At 38.4% G+C, this 14809-nt stretch overlaps 1 protein-coding gene across 3 annotated transcripts in view; it reads left to right on the top strand.

The window, feature by feature from the left end:
* Nucleotides 1-14809, top strand: part of LOC110963101 (double-stranded RNA-specific editase 1-like) — a 61938-nt gene that overhangs the window by 42966 nt on the left and 4163 nt on the right. For all 3 annotated transcript variants that reach the window (XM_051941828.1, XM_051941830.1, XM_051941829.1), the window contains 7 exons: nucleotides 3720-3794; nucleotides 6858-7792; nucleotides 8848-8962; nucleotides 10043-10211; nucleotides 11330-11484; nucleotides 12408-12576; nucleotides 14609-14790. In XM_051941828.1, the coding sequence (XP_051797788.1) occupies nucleotides 3720-3794; nucleotides 6858-7792; nucleotides 8848-8962; nucleotides 10043-10211; nucleotides 11330-11484; nucleotides 12408-12576; nucleotides 14609-14790 (1800 nt within the window). The remainder of the gene's footprint in view (nucleotides 1-3719; nucleotides 3795-6857; nucleotides 7793-8847; nucleotides 8963-10042; nucleotides 10212-11329; nucleotides 11485-12407; nucleotides 12577-14608; nucleotides 14791-14809) is intronic.

Here is a 14809-nt window from a genome sequence, read left to right as displayed (position 1 = left end):
AATGCATTTTTCCTTTACCTGTGAATTATTTTCATTTCCTTTCTCACAGCAACAAAACACTGAGAGATGGTGCAGGCACAGTTAGAAAGACCAATCGATTTTGCATGCTTTAGCCTATTAACAGTGAATCATTCTCCGGAGCCTCCCATCAGTTCTCATATTGATTTCCTTTTCGCACAGGCATTAGCTTTTATTAATATTAGCAGGCAAAAGTACACAAACCTGCAGTGTATATTTAGATACTTATCGCACAGAAAACACTGATATTTAAACCCCTTTCCTTTTTGAAAGACATGCTATCTTACCATAAAATTCACCAAAGTTGCACAATTTATCAGAGCCAGAAGCTGTCAGAACAGTAAAATCTTTGGATTTTCAACGTTCCAAAAGGCTTTGAACCATTGTGTGCCGTTCAGTCGGGAACTTGACCCCAAAAAAAAGAAAGACTAAAAGCTTAAAATTTGCAAAAACTTCAGAAAGAAAATTCCAATAATTCCTTAAAAATTTCCCTTAAAAATTTAATTAAAAAAAACAAACAAATGTGGCAAGAAAATTCTTACAAATATTTTCAAAAATGAGTAAAAATCTTCCAAAATAATCCTAAAAATAGCTAAAGTGATTAGACATATAGCAGTAAAACTTCTAACATTTTCTTTAATAACATTCACACAAAAAAATCCCATATTGGCTTTGTTTACGCCGGAGTTCCGACTTCCGGCAAAAAATCGACTGGCATCAATCTGTAGGAATGGAACTGTGATGTAAGTCGAGGACCCCCTGTACTTACAATGCAGACTTGACTTCTTTCTATTTTTTATTTTAAGTGGTCCCTTGCTTGGCTGTTTCACAACCGTTCACACCATCAGGAATGTGATTTGGTGTTGACAATATATAATTAGGTGTCCACAGCAGTCAGAAACCTCTTGGATGAGAAGTGAATCAAGAATAAGAAGAATCGCTCAGTGTTGTGGACATGTTACACCTTTCAATGCACAGTTTCTGCCTCCTATTCTCTCCTCAGTGTGTTGGGTACTGAGGGTTGCGGTGGTGAGTGTGCTCTGATGCGTGATCTGAGGTGCTAGCGTGGAAGTACTGAGCGTAAATAGATTTTTATTTATTTTGCCTTGCTTGTCTGTTCAACTGATCCTCTATTAGACATGGATGGCAGGCCGCAGATTCCTTTAATATACATGCCACTTCCCATTTCTGCTGGCTGTTTATCCTCCACAGTTCCATTTTCTTTCCAATTTCTTGATGGTGCTTTGTATTTCTGGACAATAAATAATGTTCCATATGCGTGCAGAAAACACAATCGGATCCTGTGGCGTCCAAATGTCAACAAACCACCCAAACCTGTGCGATTCAAACTGCAAATAGTGAGGATTTTTGAATGAGCGTGGTATAATTTTGAAACGCTCCAAAGTTCTGTCACAAGCCGTCCTGATAACTACACTTGTTTACATTTTGCTTCCTCTGAGTTAATTTTCCTCTTCCATTATCTTGGAAAAAGGCAACCTAAGCCCTGCTCCCCTTCCACCTGTCTTCCACAATAGAAGCCAGAAAAGCCTGATAACATTGTCATTGGGAGCGTTTGGAGCCACACAGCTGAGTGGCAGCGGGGCAGAGGCCATATCTGCCCAAAGAGGAGCGATTATACACACCGAGTAGCAAGCTTTTGCTGCCAGAGTTTCGCTCGTTTTTTTTTTTTTTGTCTCTCGAGGAAAGCTGATTAGCCATTTTATTGGGTCTAATTGAGGCCTTCTCAGTTTTAGCTGAGAATAGCAAACACTGAGAAGCAACAGTCTATACATAGCTTTGTTGTTTTTTTACAGCAACAAGCAAGAAATTCTCTACTTGTCAACTTACTCAGTATTGAATCAGTTGATTTTGAAGTGATATTACACAGGGGTTTACTCACTTTTGTTGTGTGCTGTATTTGCAGATGCAGTTGCTTCACTTTCAATTGTCCAATCATGCTGAGAGTCCTCAAATTCCTTTTCTCTGCTTCATTGTTCATCTAGTTATTTGACTTAAAAATGTAGCTGACCAGAGGAGTAAAACCCCGACCGCCCACATCTCTGCAAATCTACAATAATTATTGTGTAATTTCTGCAGGCAGCGGTTTGTTTATTTATGTCTAGGGACTGCACCCTGAGTGACAGCTTCCTGATTAGACTCGGGGGAAATAATGGCAGCTCGGTGTCTCTTATCAGCCCGAGAGACGAGTACCTCTGTCTGACAGGAGTAGCTTAGGGCAGGGTGGCGGCGGAGGTGGAGGTGGGAGGGGAGAATAAGCTGGGTGATGAGTCGTGACATATGAGCAAAGGAGGCGTTGAAGGAGTGAGGATGGATTGGTTCCAAGAAGAAATAATTCAGTGTTAGATGTATTGTTACAGCCTCTTCCAAAGGTTTGTGAAGAAATCAACACCGATAATTCTAATGGAATGATGAAAGGGAATTCTGTTTACTGCCATTTGCACTGATCTCATAAAGCCTTGAATTTCTTTGAAAGCAGTTTCTTCAAACCAGAACACACATTCAGCTTAAAATGACAATGTCGCAAAAGAAATGTTTCATGATGAAAGTTTCATTCGCTGACACACATCAGCTCAGAGTGTTCTGCTTTATCAAAACATTTCCTTGATCTCCTTGTGAACAAATCATCAGATATCCTCTTTTTTGTGTTCCTATTATGTATTCTCCTTGATCTTACCAAAAGTAAGAATTCAAAGATCTTACAAGAAGATTTTTTTTCTCTTTTGCTATGTAGTAGTTACAAATAATTTGCACAAATAGAGATAAAGCCAAGAAACTGGATTGGTTATTAGTCGATAACCCAAATAAACCCACAATTTGTTGGCTTTCATGCTCAAATTCTGGTAGTATATAAGAAGAAAATATAAATTTGTATTAACACATTCTAATAGCTAAACCTAAGCTAAAATAATCATTAGTAATATCCAGTCACTTCTGAAACTAACCAGACCGCTTCACTTTTGTGTACCCTATTGTGTTGTAGATTTCATTTCAAATTGCACCCATTGTCAAAAATGTGCACCCAGACAGTGTGTGATCTATACGATACTGGTCCAGATGTACCTTCAACCTGACGTCTTGTCGTCTTCACTGCGTCACGTTTTTAACCCATTTCCAGAACTATGTGAAGTCAAATAAGTCACATACTCTCAAAACAGGCATTTTCATTTTCAAACGTTTGGAATGAACAAAAAGCTGTTGGAATATTAGAGCGAGTCAGATGTATCAGTCTCAAAAGGCTGCTCAGGCTTTTGTGGGCGCCGTCTGCTGAATGTCAATGTTTAAAGGGACTCTTTCACCTGCCAGTTAGCGCTCGTGCTCTCTGCCAAGCTGGATTGCAGCGAACAAATTTATTTAATGTGTTTGTCTGCCTGCTGTCATTTGCTCTTGGAAACGGCATTTTATTTTATTTATTTACAGCTTCCTAAACTAATTGCATAAACAATTTACTGTGCAAAAACCACCTTCAGAACAACAGCATTACAACATTGGTGTGAAATGTTTGTCGGGAGCACTGCAAATCATCATGAATAATGTTTTTGTTTGTTTCATATATGCATTTATGAGGGGGGAATCGTTCTCCCTTCCTCAAAGAGCAGAAATCCAACATGTAATAGAAGTGGTCACTCCCTTGATGGAGGTGTCTACAGCTGAATTTTGTCGACGTTGTGTGTTTTCTGCAGGTCGAGCAGGAGTCCGGGCAACTCGAACCCAACAGAGGCTGTTCATCAGAAACGGGGACCAAGTAGAAAGCATGAGTGAGTCACTTTTTTCATTTCGGCTTCAAACAAAATGTCTTCTGATTGGTTTTGTTCCAATACTACAGCAAATATAACCTTCATGTGATGATATATGTATATTTTTATTTTATTTGAGAGTGATACTGGATCCAAGCTATAACCAGGCACTATAAGAGCTAAATATATGTAAAGAGAACGCGGTGTTTAACATCCTTCATGCGTCACTGCAGTCTTCCAGGATTGTCCTTGAAAATGCCCCATTCAATTCTTTTCGGTGAGCTCAGGTGAAGCTTAATCCGAGGGTCAGGGTGTATCTACTGTGAGATTTCAGCCTATTTTGGTGGTGGATTCTAAGCGTGTTCCCCTGTTCTCCACAAAAAAGCTCCCTAAAGCCCCCTGATAGCCACCTCTGGATTGGGTACACAGGTCTATTTCAGCCTAAATCCACCTGACCCAGGATAAGCCTAGATACGTTTTAAGGAAAAGGTGGATGTAGCACTGCTCTGAGTGACATTAACAAGCAGAGCAATGCAGATACAACAAACACAAAGCTTTACTTTCACAAGCATTTGTTCCTTAAAGCTGACGATTTATTCACAGGGGAAGGATGTGCGCTTTGATAAGTTGCCTGTTTATTGGTAAAATGATGTGATTCAGCATAACGTCAAGGTGGCATTTCATTTTCAAGAGTGAGTGTGTCTGGCTTGTTTGTCAGTGCAGGCTGAAAGAAGTTGGTGTGCTCAAAGACGTGAACCAGATTCCCAATTTGGCATTGCGATTCAGCTTGCTGCTGACTGATGGGGCCCCTTTACACACTTCATAATTCGTGTTGGGCAGCAGTAATCCTGTCCCTGTTGTGTGTAAGCCAAAGTGAAACCAGTCGGGAGAACATGTGGATTATGTCTGACGGTGTAGGGAGGGTTGGTTGAAGGCTGGTGATGGAAATGATCAAGGTTGTTCAAGGGCTTTTTGCTACAATTATGACCTAAAAGTTAAAAAATTAATCAAATCTCACACACCCGGCAACACAGTAAGTACTGAACTTAAAACTAGATTATACATTTACACAGAAGAATCTTGCTGTTGCCAGTTTAATAAGACAGTTTCTGCTTCAAATTTTGCTTGTTTAGCTGCGCCACTGGCTGTTTCAGCTAAGAAACAATAACATTATGTTCCCTCTTTCCCAACAGACCGATAATCACTCCTCCCCTCTTGTTGGTCACAGCATTATCTGCTATTGTTCTTCTTGTTTGAGTTCTGTCCCCCACTTGCATGCAGTAGTCAACAGCAGTCAGCTCTATCCAGACACTGTACACTTTGGGTACAGAGAAAATGATTTCCAGTTCATATTAGTATGCATGCAGCGAAACGTATAATGATGTACGGACACTTGGGGTTCACTGCATTTTGTACAATCTGAATCCGTTTTGACCACTTACTGAATGTTTCAGGCATTTTGTTTGAAAAGGCATCAAGACATCTTAGTTAAGGGTGCCATATTGTGCTTCTTTTCAGATTATTTACCCTCCTGTTGTCCTCATTTACGGGCACCAAAAAATATTGTTTCCTTGTCTGAAAAAAATTTAAAAATTCTGAAAAAAATTCCCCAAATTTCTAAAAATTTGCAAAACCTTCAGGAATAAAATTCCAGTAATTCCTTAAAAGTTTCCCTTAAAAGTTTTGTTTAAAAAAATCCCCCAAATTTGGCAAGAAAATTCTTGTAAATATTTTCAAAAAATGAGTAAAAATCTTTCAAAAAAATCCAAAAAATATTTAAAGTGATTACATATATATCAGTAAAACTTTGAACATTTTTAACATTTCTTTTTTCCACCAAAAATGTTCAGAGATTTCCCATAAATGTTGAAAATGTGGACATCAGAAGTTTCACTCTGAATTTTTATTTATTTTTCCCCCATATTTTCAAACTTTAAACTAGATCAATTTTGACCCGCAGGACGACACGAGGGTTAAAGTTGCACATGTCTTCGGAATGTGTCTTTCAATTTTCCAGGTCAAAATGTTGCAAATATTGCATAACATCTGGCTTGTCCTAAACAGATTGTCACAGTGTCTGTAGCTTTAAATGCAGCTGAAATGTTGCTGTCCAGGCACCTTCAGGAAGAAGACTCTCTCTGTTTCCTGTGACGCAGATGTTTGAGATCAGGGATTTCTGTCACTTCTTTCTTTCTTTTTCTCTGAGTGATCATTTTAACAGCCATCATTTTTAACTTGTGTTATGGTGTGGTCAGTAGTTTAGCTGTGCATATCAGAAGTTTTATGTCGTGAATCCTAGCCCTAACACTGTGCTTGATTATGTCATAGACTGTGCATATTTACCTTATTTTGTGTAAGGATATTTAACCAATCAAATGCTAAATGTTAATATGAGTTCTCTGGTATTTTCCTTCAGGTTTAATTGAAATGTAAAAATAATTTGGGAAAAGTTGACACCTTTTCCTTACAACCCTTCTAAGCCTGCATTTTATAGGATTGTTTTCTGTCCTGAGCACCGAAAGGAGTAACCTATCGAGCTTTTGCTGGAGGATGTTATAAATGGAAATTTACATTAAGTTCCATCGCCTTTGTTAACGGGGCCTGGTGATATGTGTTCCCAAAACACAAGATATTCAAATTCAAAGAAAGACATTTAAGAGAGAAGATGCATCCTGATAAAGCTTCTTGTTGTTTGAATTTGCCCTGTAATTTGCTAAAGGGGAAGTACAATGCACATATACTAAAATTAATGTTGAGGTTTTCATGCTGAATAGAACATAGTTATTGTTAAATGTATGTTGACAATTTTAATTGCTTCACTGTAATTTAATGTAAATTTTCTCCTAAAGGTGTTCCTGGATTAGTCAAGAGTGTGTGTTACTTAAATTATTGAGCCTGTTTATATCAAACTTTTACCAGTAGAATATACTCTTATTGTGTTATTGGAATGTCGCCACCTATGTATTGATTAAGGAACACACATCACTTGTTCAGTTACAAAGAGAGATAAAGGAATCTCTAAATTTTACATTTACAAGATCCTGCAACGAAGGCATTGTAAGTTACTCTTTCTGGGCACCGCAGGTTCATGCAGCACAGATGTTAAGGAAAATCGGAACTTGGACAACCTCTTCTCCAAAGGGAGGGTTGCAGCTGAGGTTGCTCAACTCCCCAATGGGAGTGCTGGGGGTGGGAGGAAACGTCCCTTAGAAGAGGGCAATAATGGGCACACACATTCCAAGTACAGGCCCAAGAAGCGTAAGAAAGTCCCCGGGCCCATTCTGCCCAAGAATGCCCTCATGCAGCTGAATGAGATCAAGCCGGGACTACAGTACAAACTGCTCTCTCAGACCGGGCCGGTCCATGCGCCTGTCTTTGTGATGACTGTGGAGGTCAACGGGCAGCTCTTCGAGGGTTCAGGCCCGACCAAGAAGAAGGCCAAGCTGAATGCAGCAGAGAAGGCGCTGCGCTCCTTCGTCCAGTTCCCCAACGCATCTGAAGCCCACATGGCCATGGGACGGACTCTGTCTGTCCACACGGACTTCACCTCGGACCAAGCTGACTTTCCAGACATGCTCTTTAACGCCTTTGAGACATCCAACCCCATAGACGACCCCTTTTACCTCGCTTCCCACAGTAACGGTTCCTTCAGCTCATTGGGAATAGAGTACCCTTTGCTACCCTTCCCCGTCCCAAACCTGCCCCAGTCTCCCTTACCTCCAGCACCCTCCACCACTGTCTCCCCGACAAGTGGCAAGAACCCCGTCATGATCCTCAATGAGTTGCGGCCAGGACTCAAGTATGACTTTGTGTCGGAGAGTGGGGAGAGCCATGCCAAGAATTTTGTAATGTCAGTGACGGTAGATGCTCAGAAATTCCAGGGTTCTGGGCGGAATAAGAAGCTGGCCAAGGCTCGGGCTGCCCAGGCTGCTCTGTCTGCTCTGTTTAACATTCAGCTGGACCAGGCACCATCACGGCAGCCTATACCCAGAGAAGGACTGCAGCTTCACCTGCCACAGGTAAGGTTGGAAGATGGTTTTTGTGTTGTTAAAATATACAATCAAAATAAGAAAGGTATGCAGAGATAAAGGTTGCATTGCAGGAGTTTTTCTTATGGTATGATAGCATGGGTATACAAGTTCTTGAAGGAGCCTTAAAAATCATCTAATATAGCAAGAAAACTATGTTGGTCACACACTTAGTGAAAGCTGGAACCAGTGAAGTGCTTCTATACTTTGTACCATGTATAAATTGTATGCTAATGTGGGATCCTCTTTTTAATTAAGTTCTCGTACATCAAATATTTGGGGACTTTCTAGAAGAGATGTTCTTTTCCTCAAAGTAAATAGGCATTTGTGATACACAGATTAGCAAAGAAGATTTCAGATGTGTGAACACAAAAGCAAAAATGAGCCATTAAACTACATAAAAAAGGGAATAAATACCATCAGATATTAAGATTTGCTTTTTTTATAGTTGACAAAAGTCCCAGATGAAAGAGGCAGTTGGCAGTTTGATCGTAGACTCCAAACACCTTCTTGTCAGATCTCCATTGTCAAACGAAAGACTACAAATGTCACCGTTCGTGACCAACCTGCCAAAATCTGATCAAAGATGGAGACGGCTCCAGGAAAGACAAGTTCAACACACTGAGAATCTATTAACATATAAGCTAATCCCTGCCTGTAATCCCTGCGCACTGATAACAAAGCTGCTATCTTAATTACCATCACCCTCGGAGTGCTATTCAAACACTGCGATTCATTATTCCAGCCTTTCCGAGTCTCTTTGCCCGACTCACAGAGCAGTCGGTGAAGCAGAGGATTTGGCTGTTTTAAGCTGCTGAGATCCCTGCCTGTCATTCACACTGGTGCAACATTCCTAATTGAAATATTCAGTAGTAGTTTGAGTGCAGATAAGAAGAGCTTTCACCTTAGCATTGTTGTCTTCTGCTGTTTGGTAATTCATATCAGAAAAAATCTGAATTAAAAGAGCCAGATCCTTCAAGTTTCATTGTTCAGATTTACCTCATTTTACATCATTCTGTCATTTTGCTTCATGTGTGGTGCTTCAGGTCCTGGCTGACGCCGTCTCTCGTCTGGTTATTGACAAATTCAGCGAGCTGACGGACAACTTCACTTCTCCACACGCTCGACGGAAAGTCTTGGCGGGTGTTGTCATGACAACGGGTAATCTTTTCGATTCAATCTTGCAATAAACAGTCCACAGTCAGTCTGTTGCGTTTAGTTGACAGTGGTTAAAAAACTACCAGTGATTTGGACACTAGAACACTGCAGCAGGATACTGTACTTGTTTTTTTTGTACAAAATGTGTTTCTACTTTTTTTTCTGATATACTACGTAACTGACTGTAAAATATTCAAACCAACCCAACTCTGACACCAGCTTTTCTTTCTCGTTCTAGTACTTCCTTTCTAGTATACTCTATTCTTTTAGTACAGTGTAGACACTTTCTTTACATTTCATTTCTCCACACCGTCTTTAAAAAAAGTCAATTTTTTCTTAGTTTAGTGCAAAAAAGTTGTATTTTTCTACAAAGAGTTTTACAAGCTTTGTTATCTTTCCATAGAGGAGTTGATGCTCTAAAGAGCTGAACGTGTTATATTCTACTGTCATTGATAGTTTTTATCACCATAATTACTACAATATCTTAGATGAAGACGAAATTATTCCAATTATTTTCATTATAATTAAGCTGTTGATGGTATTGATTTCGGAGTTTGGTCTATAATGTCGTTAAAATATTATGCTCAAATTTGTGTAGTAAATTTAAGTGGAGCTTCTGTGGAGTCTCCTTTTGTTGTTAAAGATTTTTCACTTCTCATCCAAGAGGCTTCTTCAGTTCTAATCTATCTCAAGGGATCTCAAGACTGCATTATAAGTCCCTGATGAGTAAGGATGATTGCAGAAGCAGCACCATTTATCATTTATCTATAATGCAGTCTTCAGGTCCGTCCCCAGACAGTTTTACCACGATTAACATATCGAGTCATCCCTCACCTGGTAGTCTCACAATTATTCACACCTTGACACATGTGAATCTCTTTAGCCATGTGATCTGGTGGTGAAAATATAGACCTGAGACTCATTTATAATGGAAGAAGTCTCTTGGATGAGGGGTGCTGTGACACTGTTCTTGAAATATTTCTAGAATTTGACTCGAGGCCACATGTGACTATTTGAAAATGTCAAACATAGTTTAGAAAGAATGTTTGATGTTTTTTGTGTGTTTTTTCCTTAATTATTCAGGCACAGATGTGAAGGAGGCTCAGGTCATCTGCGTGTCCACAGGGACAAAGTGCATCAACGGTGAATACATGAGTGACAGAGGTCTGGCCCTCAACGACTGCCACGCTGAGATTGTAGCTCGTCGGTCTCTCATCAGGTTCCTGTACTCCCAGCTGGAGTATTTCCTCAGGTGACGGCTGCTAAATCTGACTTTTTAGCTGCCTTTAACTTGCATCCTGTATTATAGACCTTAAATACGCCTGATAAGTCGTCGTGAAAGTCCACAAAGAATCCACAAGTTTATGATTTTAAATCTTCTTCCCTTATTTGTTTTAGGACATCATGCAATCAAATTTATTTTAATTGGATTTGCAATTAATAAGACCTGAATAAATCTGTAATCACTGGACCACACTCTAAGAAATATCTTTGTATTAGTTGTTTTTTTGACTGTATTTTGTTGGAGAAATTGTTCAAAATGTGTGATTCACAGGTGAACTTCTGTTTATTTATACTTTCAAATATCATTCTTATTAGTTGATATTGTTGCTATCATGTCACTGCTTAGCTTTAGTTGTATAAACAAAAGAGAATGTAATGAATTTGCAAACTTAGAACAGTGTAGAGATTAAATAAAAACATTGGATTTTTATTTTAGTTCAGTATTTTTCAGTTTTCATGACAGAAGATTTGTCTGAATTTTGAGTTATTCTCACTGTAGATATGTCATTACCCACCAAAATATTTTCTCTTTTTTTTATTATTTATTAAAATATTTATTAAAAATCCTTGTAGGTGTAATATTGACAGAAATAATGTTATTTTTGTATACAAAGTGAAAAGAAAATTGCTGTTTGTGCCATTTTTAATTGCAGAACAAACAGTTATTTTTTGCATTTATTTCATGTTTTTATATGCAGTTTTTGTACTGTATGCACCAATGAAAAAAGGAACATGTCATATTTTTTATTATGATTGCTCAGACGCCCTAAAAATACAAAATTTGTACGTTTAATTACTATAGTCATAATTTTAATACAGAAAATATTGTGTTTTTTTGATTGTTGATTCATTTTTTGTTACAGTGGGCATACTGTTAATTAACAGACATTTCCTGTTTCTAGTTATCATCCAGTACGACCATTTTTTGTTGTTTTGATTATTGTTTTTTTTAGTGTATTATTATTTCTGACTATATGCCTGTAATATGCAATTTTAACAAATGCGATTGCCGACCAGCCAATCACAAATTTTTTCTGTAATATATCTGTTACCTTACCAGCCTTTTGTCTGGATTTACATCTTTAGTAACAACAAAGAGGAGCACCATCAGTCCATCTTCAGCAGGTGTGACAACAGACAAGGCTTCAGACTGAAGGAAAACGTCCAGTTTCACCTGTACATCAGCACCTCCCCCTGTGGAGACGCTCGCATCTTCTCACCACATGAAGCTGGAGTGGAGGGTGAGTAGAAGAAGGATGTACATTTTTGGAAAAAAAATGAATTAAGCAAGAATTATTTCTTTGAAAATGTGTAGTTTTTGTACAACTAGTTTTGTGATAAAACCCTTGACCTGAATATTGCAACAGTCTACTACTACTAATAATAATGAAAATAATAATAACAATACTTAAATAGCACTTTTCAAGACCCTCAAAAAGACTCAACAGAATAGGTAGGGACACAAACAAAAGGTTAGATAAATCAAATACACTGGTGAAGGGAGCACATGGAAAAGTGGGATAGAGTGTATATAAATATCATCACATCGTTGCATTACGTCAGCTATAATTCTTTGTGCATGATGACTAATTTCCAAAAAAAACCCAAAATAAATCTGCTCAAAAAAGGAGGTAAACTAAAACCTCAAAAATGTCAGACAAAAAAATTATTTCACGTCCTTTTATTGAATAGAGTAAATGTTATATTCTAGTTTAATACTGTAAATATATATCAAAAAATTAGATAAAATTAACAGTAAAAGTATCGGTTACATAATTTTGATTTAATATCTACTTCAGATTTGTATAGATATGCTTGTTAAATTAATAATTGTTTTTTTCCTTTCCATAAATATATTATTTTATACATAATAGGACATTTTCTGTGAAATTCTACATGTAAAAGCCAAAAACATACAAAGTCAGACTGTATTTTAATATGAAAATGACTTTTTGAGATGGTTGTTTTCTTTATTTTTAGGACCCTTAAATGCTACTTAGTTTTACTTTTTTCTTTTTACAGTGCAGACTATTTTTAATAAAAACTTAAACAAAACAAATGCAGAGAGGGAATAGATGACAGTCCTTATGTTTGAAATTAGTTAACAGTTCAGTTTCCTGTCCTGTCCTCAGTGTGTCTGTTGTTGCTTTTCTTTTAACACCAGATCAGGGGGACAGACACCCGAACAGAAAGGCTCGTGGGCAGCTTCGCACTAAGATTGAGTCCGGTGAAGGAACCATTCCTGTCCGATCCAGTAACACCATCCAGACGTGGGACGGAGTTCTGCAGGGTGAGAGACTGCTCACCATGTCCTGCAGTGACAAGATCGCCAGGTCTGTGTTTCCGTCATTGTAGTATTTTCCCCTTGGGGCTTCGGTCTTCTCCAACAGTCCAAAGACATGCAGGTCGGACTGGAGTCTATAAATTAAAACAACATAAACCTGACTGGTAGTCTGTCTCTATGTGTCACCAATTAGCTCCCCTGTCCATTCAGTTTGGTGCTGCTTGTTAATGATCAATTGTTTAACCTGAACCCCTCAAAGACACAGCCAGGTTTTAAAGACATGTCGTCTTTAAAAAGATTGCCAAAATTCCACCATTAATCAAAACTGTTGAATGTTTATTTTTCCAAAAGTACTTGAACTACTACACATCTGTGACATGTTCACACTGAAAATATGACTAAACAGAAGTTAAAAAAAACACTATTTACTCAAAAAGGAAACATTTGGTGCATGTTGACACAACCAAGGAGCCATTAGCGACTCCACTGCAACCAGCAGTCACATGACAAAAATTCAGGAACTTTTCAGTTGAACTGCAGGCAGTGTTCACACTGAAAATAGGAGACGAGTGAGTACATATTTGCTACACATTGATAAACTGTAATATCTTGTCTGATCCTCAAGTTCATCTTCCTTGAGTCAGTCTCATATTATTGTGATATTATTAAAATATTTTATGAGGTCAAAATTCAAATTTCTCAGACACCAAACACCTACACAACAAATGGCTTTTCGTTCAGCTTCAGTTTTAGAGCTAACTAGCATTTAAGATGCTAGACTGAGCTGGTTCATATTGTCAGTTTTAGACTAAATGTTCCTACATGACATGGCATTAGCATTTTCAGTATTATTGATTTTAACCCTCTGAACCCAGAAGTAAGACAGTTGGTAAGAAAAACTGTAAAAACAGATTTTCAGTTGTCCAACGGTCCTTGAACTACTCATGTATGATGTGGCTTTCTGTGTCATTTAATAATTCATCAAAAATGAATCATTTGCACTTACCAGATTGTGTAAAAAGTAAAAGAACTCCTTGTCAGAGGAGAAAAGTAAGGACTGATTCAGCTGCAACCAACGGCCACTTCAGAAAAAAATCTGACTTTTTTTCAACTAGGTTGAACTGCAGGATGTGTACACAGAGCAGATAGGAGACACACATCAAAATGTGAGTGGTTTTTATAGTCTGGTGGGTTAGTGTTTGGTTTTGTTTTTGGTTGATTTTTTATATTTTGGGAAAAGGAATAGTCAAAAGAAATGTGCTTTTTCTTCTTCTTCTTTTTTATGCTGTATGGCATTATAAATTAATTATACTGCACAAAAGCCATTTTTGAGTTCCCTCTCCTTTTAGCCATGGGTGTCCTGTTTCCATAGAGGTGCATGATTTTATTTTATTCTATTTTTCTACAGTGAAAAATTATCCAACAGTCATTAAAAATCTGACAGAACACTCTATACACATTATAAATGATTTAAAAAATAAATACTTTCACACTAAAGCTGCTTTTTCTGCTACCAGTAATGCTGCTACCAGTATTTGTGTGAGCCAAAAGCTGAGTTTTCACATGGAAGCTTCTCTAAATCCTCATCTAAAATGTTTTTTTTAAAAGAAAGCATATGAAATACAGGTACATAACACAGTATAAGTCCCTGAATGCTGTAGAACCTACTGTGTTTCTTAATGTTAAATCCAGCCCTGCGGACCCACTCTGGGTGTTGAAGGGCGTCTTTGAACGGACCAGTAGGAATCCTGATGATTATGTGCATGTGTAAAGAGGCTGAATTATCTCTGTGGCACATTACAATCACTTCATTTCTGTCTCTGCTGCTCGCTGCTCTTCTCAGGTGTCAGTAGGCCGCCGGAGCTCTGATTAGACTTCTTGATGAATCGCCAGGAGGCCTCGAACAGCTCAGGACTCCTCTGAGCTGGAATCAGATTAGTATTTTCAGGAGGATTAGTCAGAACAATAATGTTGATTTTTCTTTTTTTTTCAGATTTGTGTGTCTGCTCTCTCAGATTTAGCCTCCTTTGTTTCTTTGTCTCTTTGTTTCCTTTACCTCTTGCTTCTTTGTAACCCTTCAGGTGGAACGTTGTTGGGTTCCAGGGTTCTCTGATGAGCTACTTCACTGAGCCCATCTACTTCTCCAGCATCATCCTGGGCAGCTTGTACCACGCTGACCACCTCTCCAGAGCCATGTACCAGAGGATCACTGAGATCGAGGATCTGCCACAGTCCTTCAGCCTCAACAGGCCGCTGCTCAGCGGTAAGAGGCAGAAAAACGA

The sequence above is a fragment of the Acanthochromis polyacanthus genome, chromosome 22 (genome assembly GCF_021347895.1).
Source record: "Acanthochromis polyacanthus isolate Apoly-LR-REF ecotype Palm Island chromosome 22, KAUST_Apoly_ChrSc, whole genome shotgun sequence".
In the NCBI taxonomy this organism is placed as follows: Eukaryota; Metazoa; Chordata; class Actinopteri; family Pomacentridae; genus Acanthochromis; species Acanthochromis polyacanthus.
Note: the sequence above shows the minus strand (reverse complement) of the source record. Positions and strands in the feature narration are given on the sequence as shown.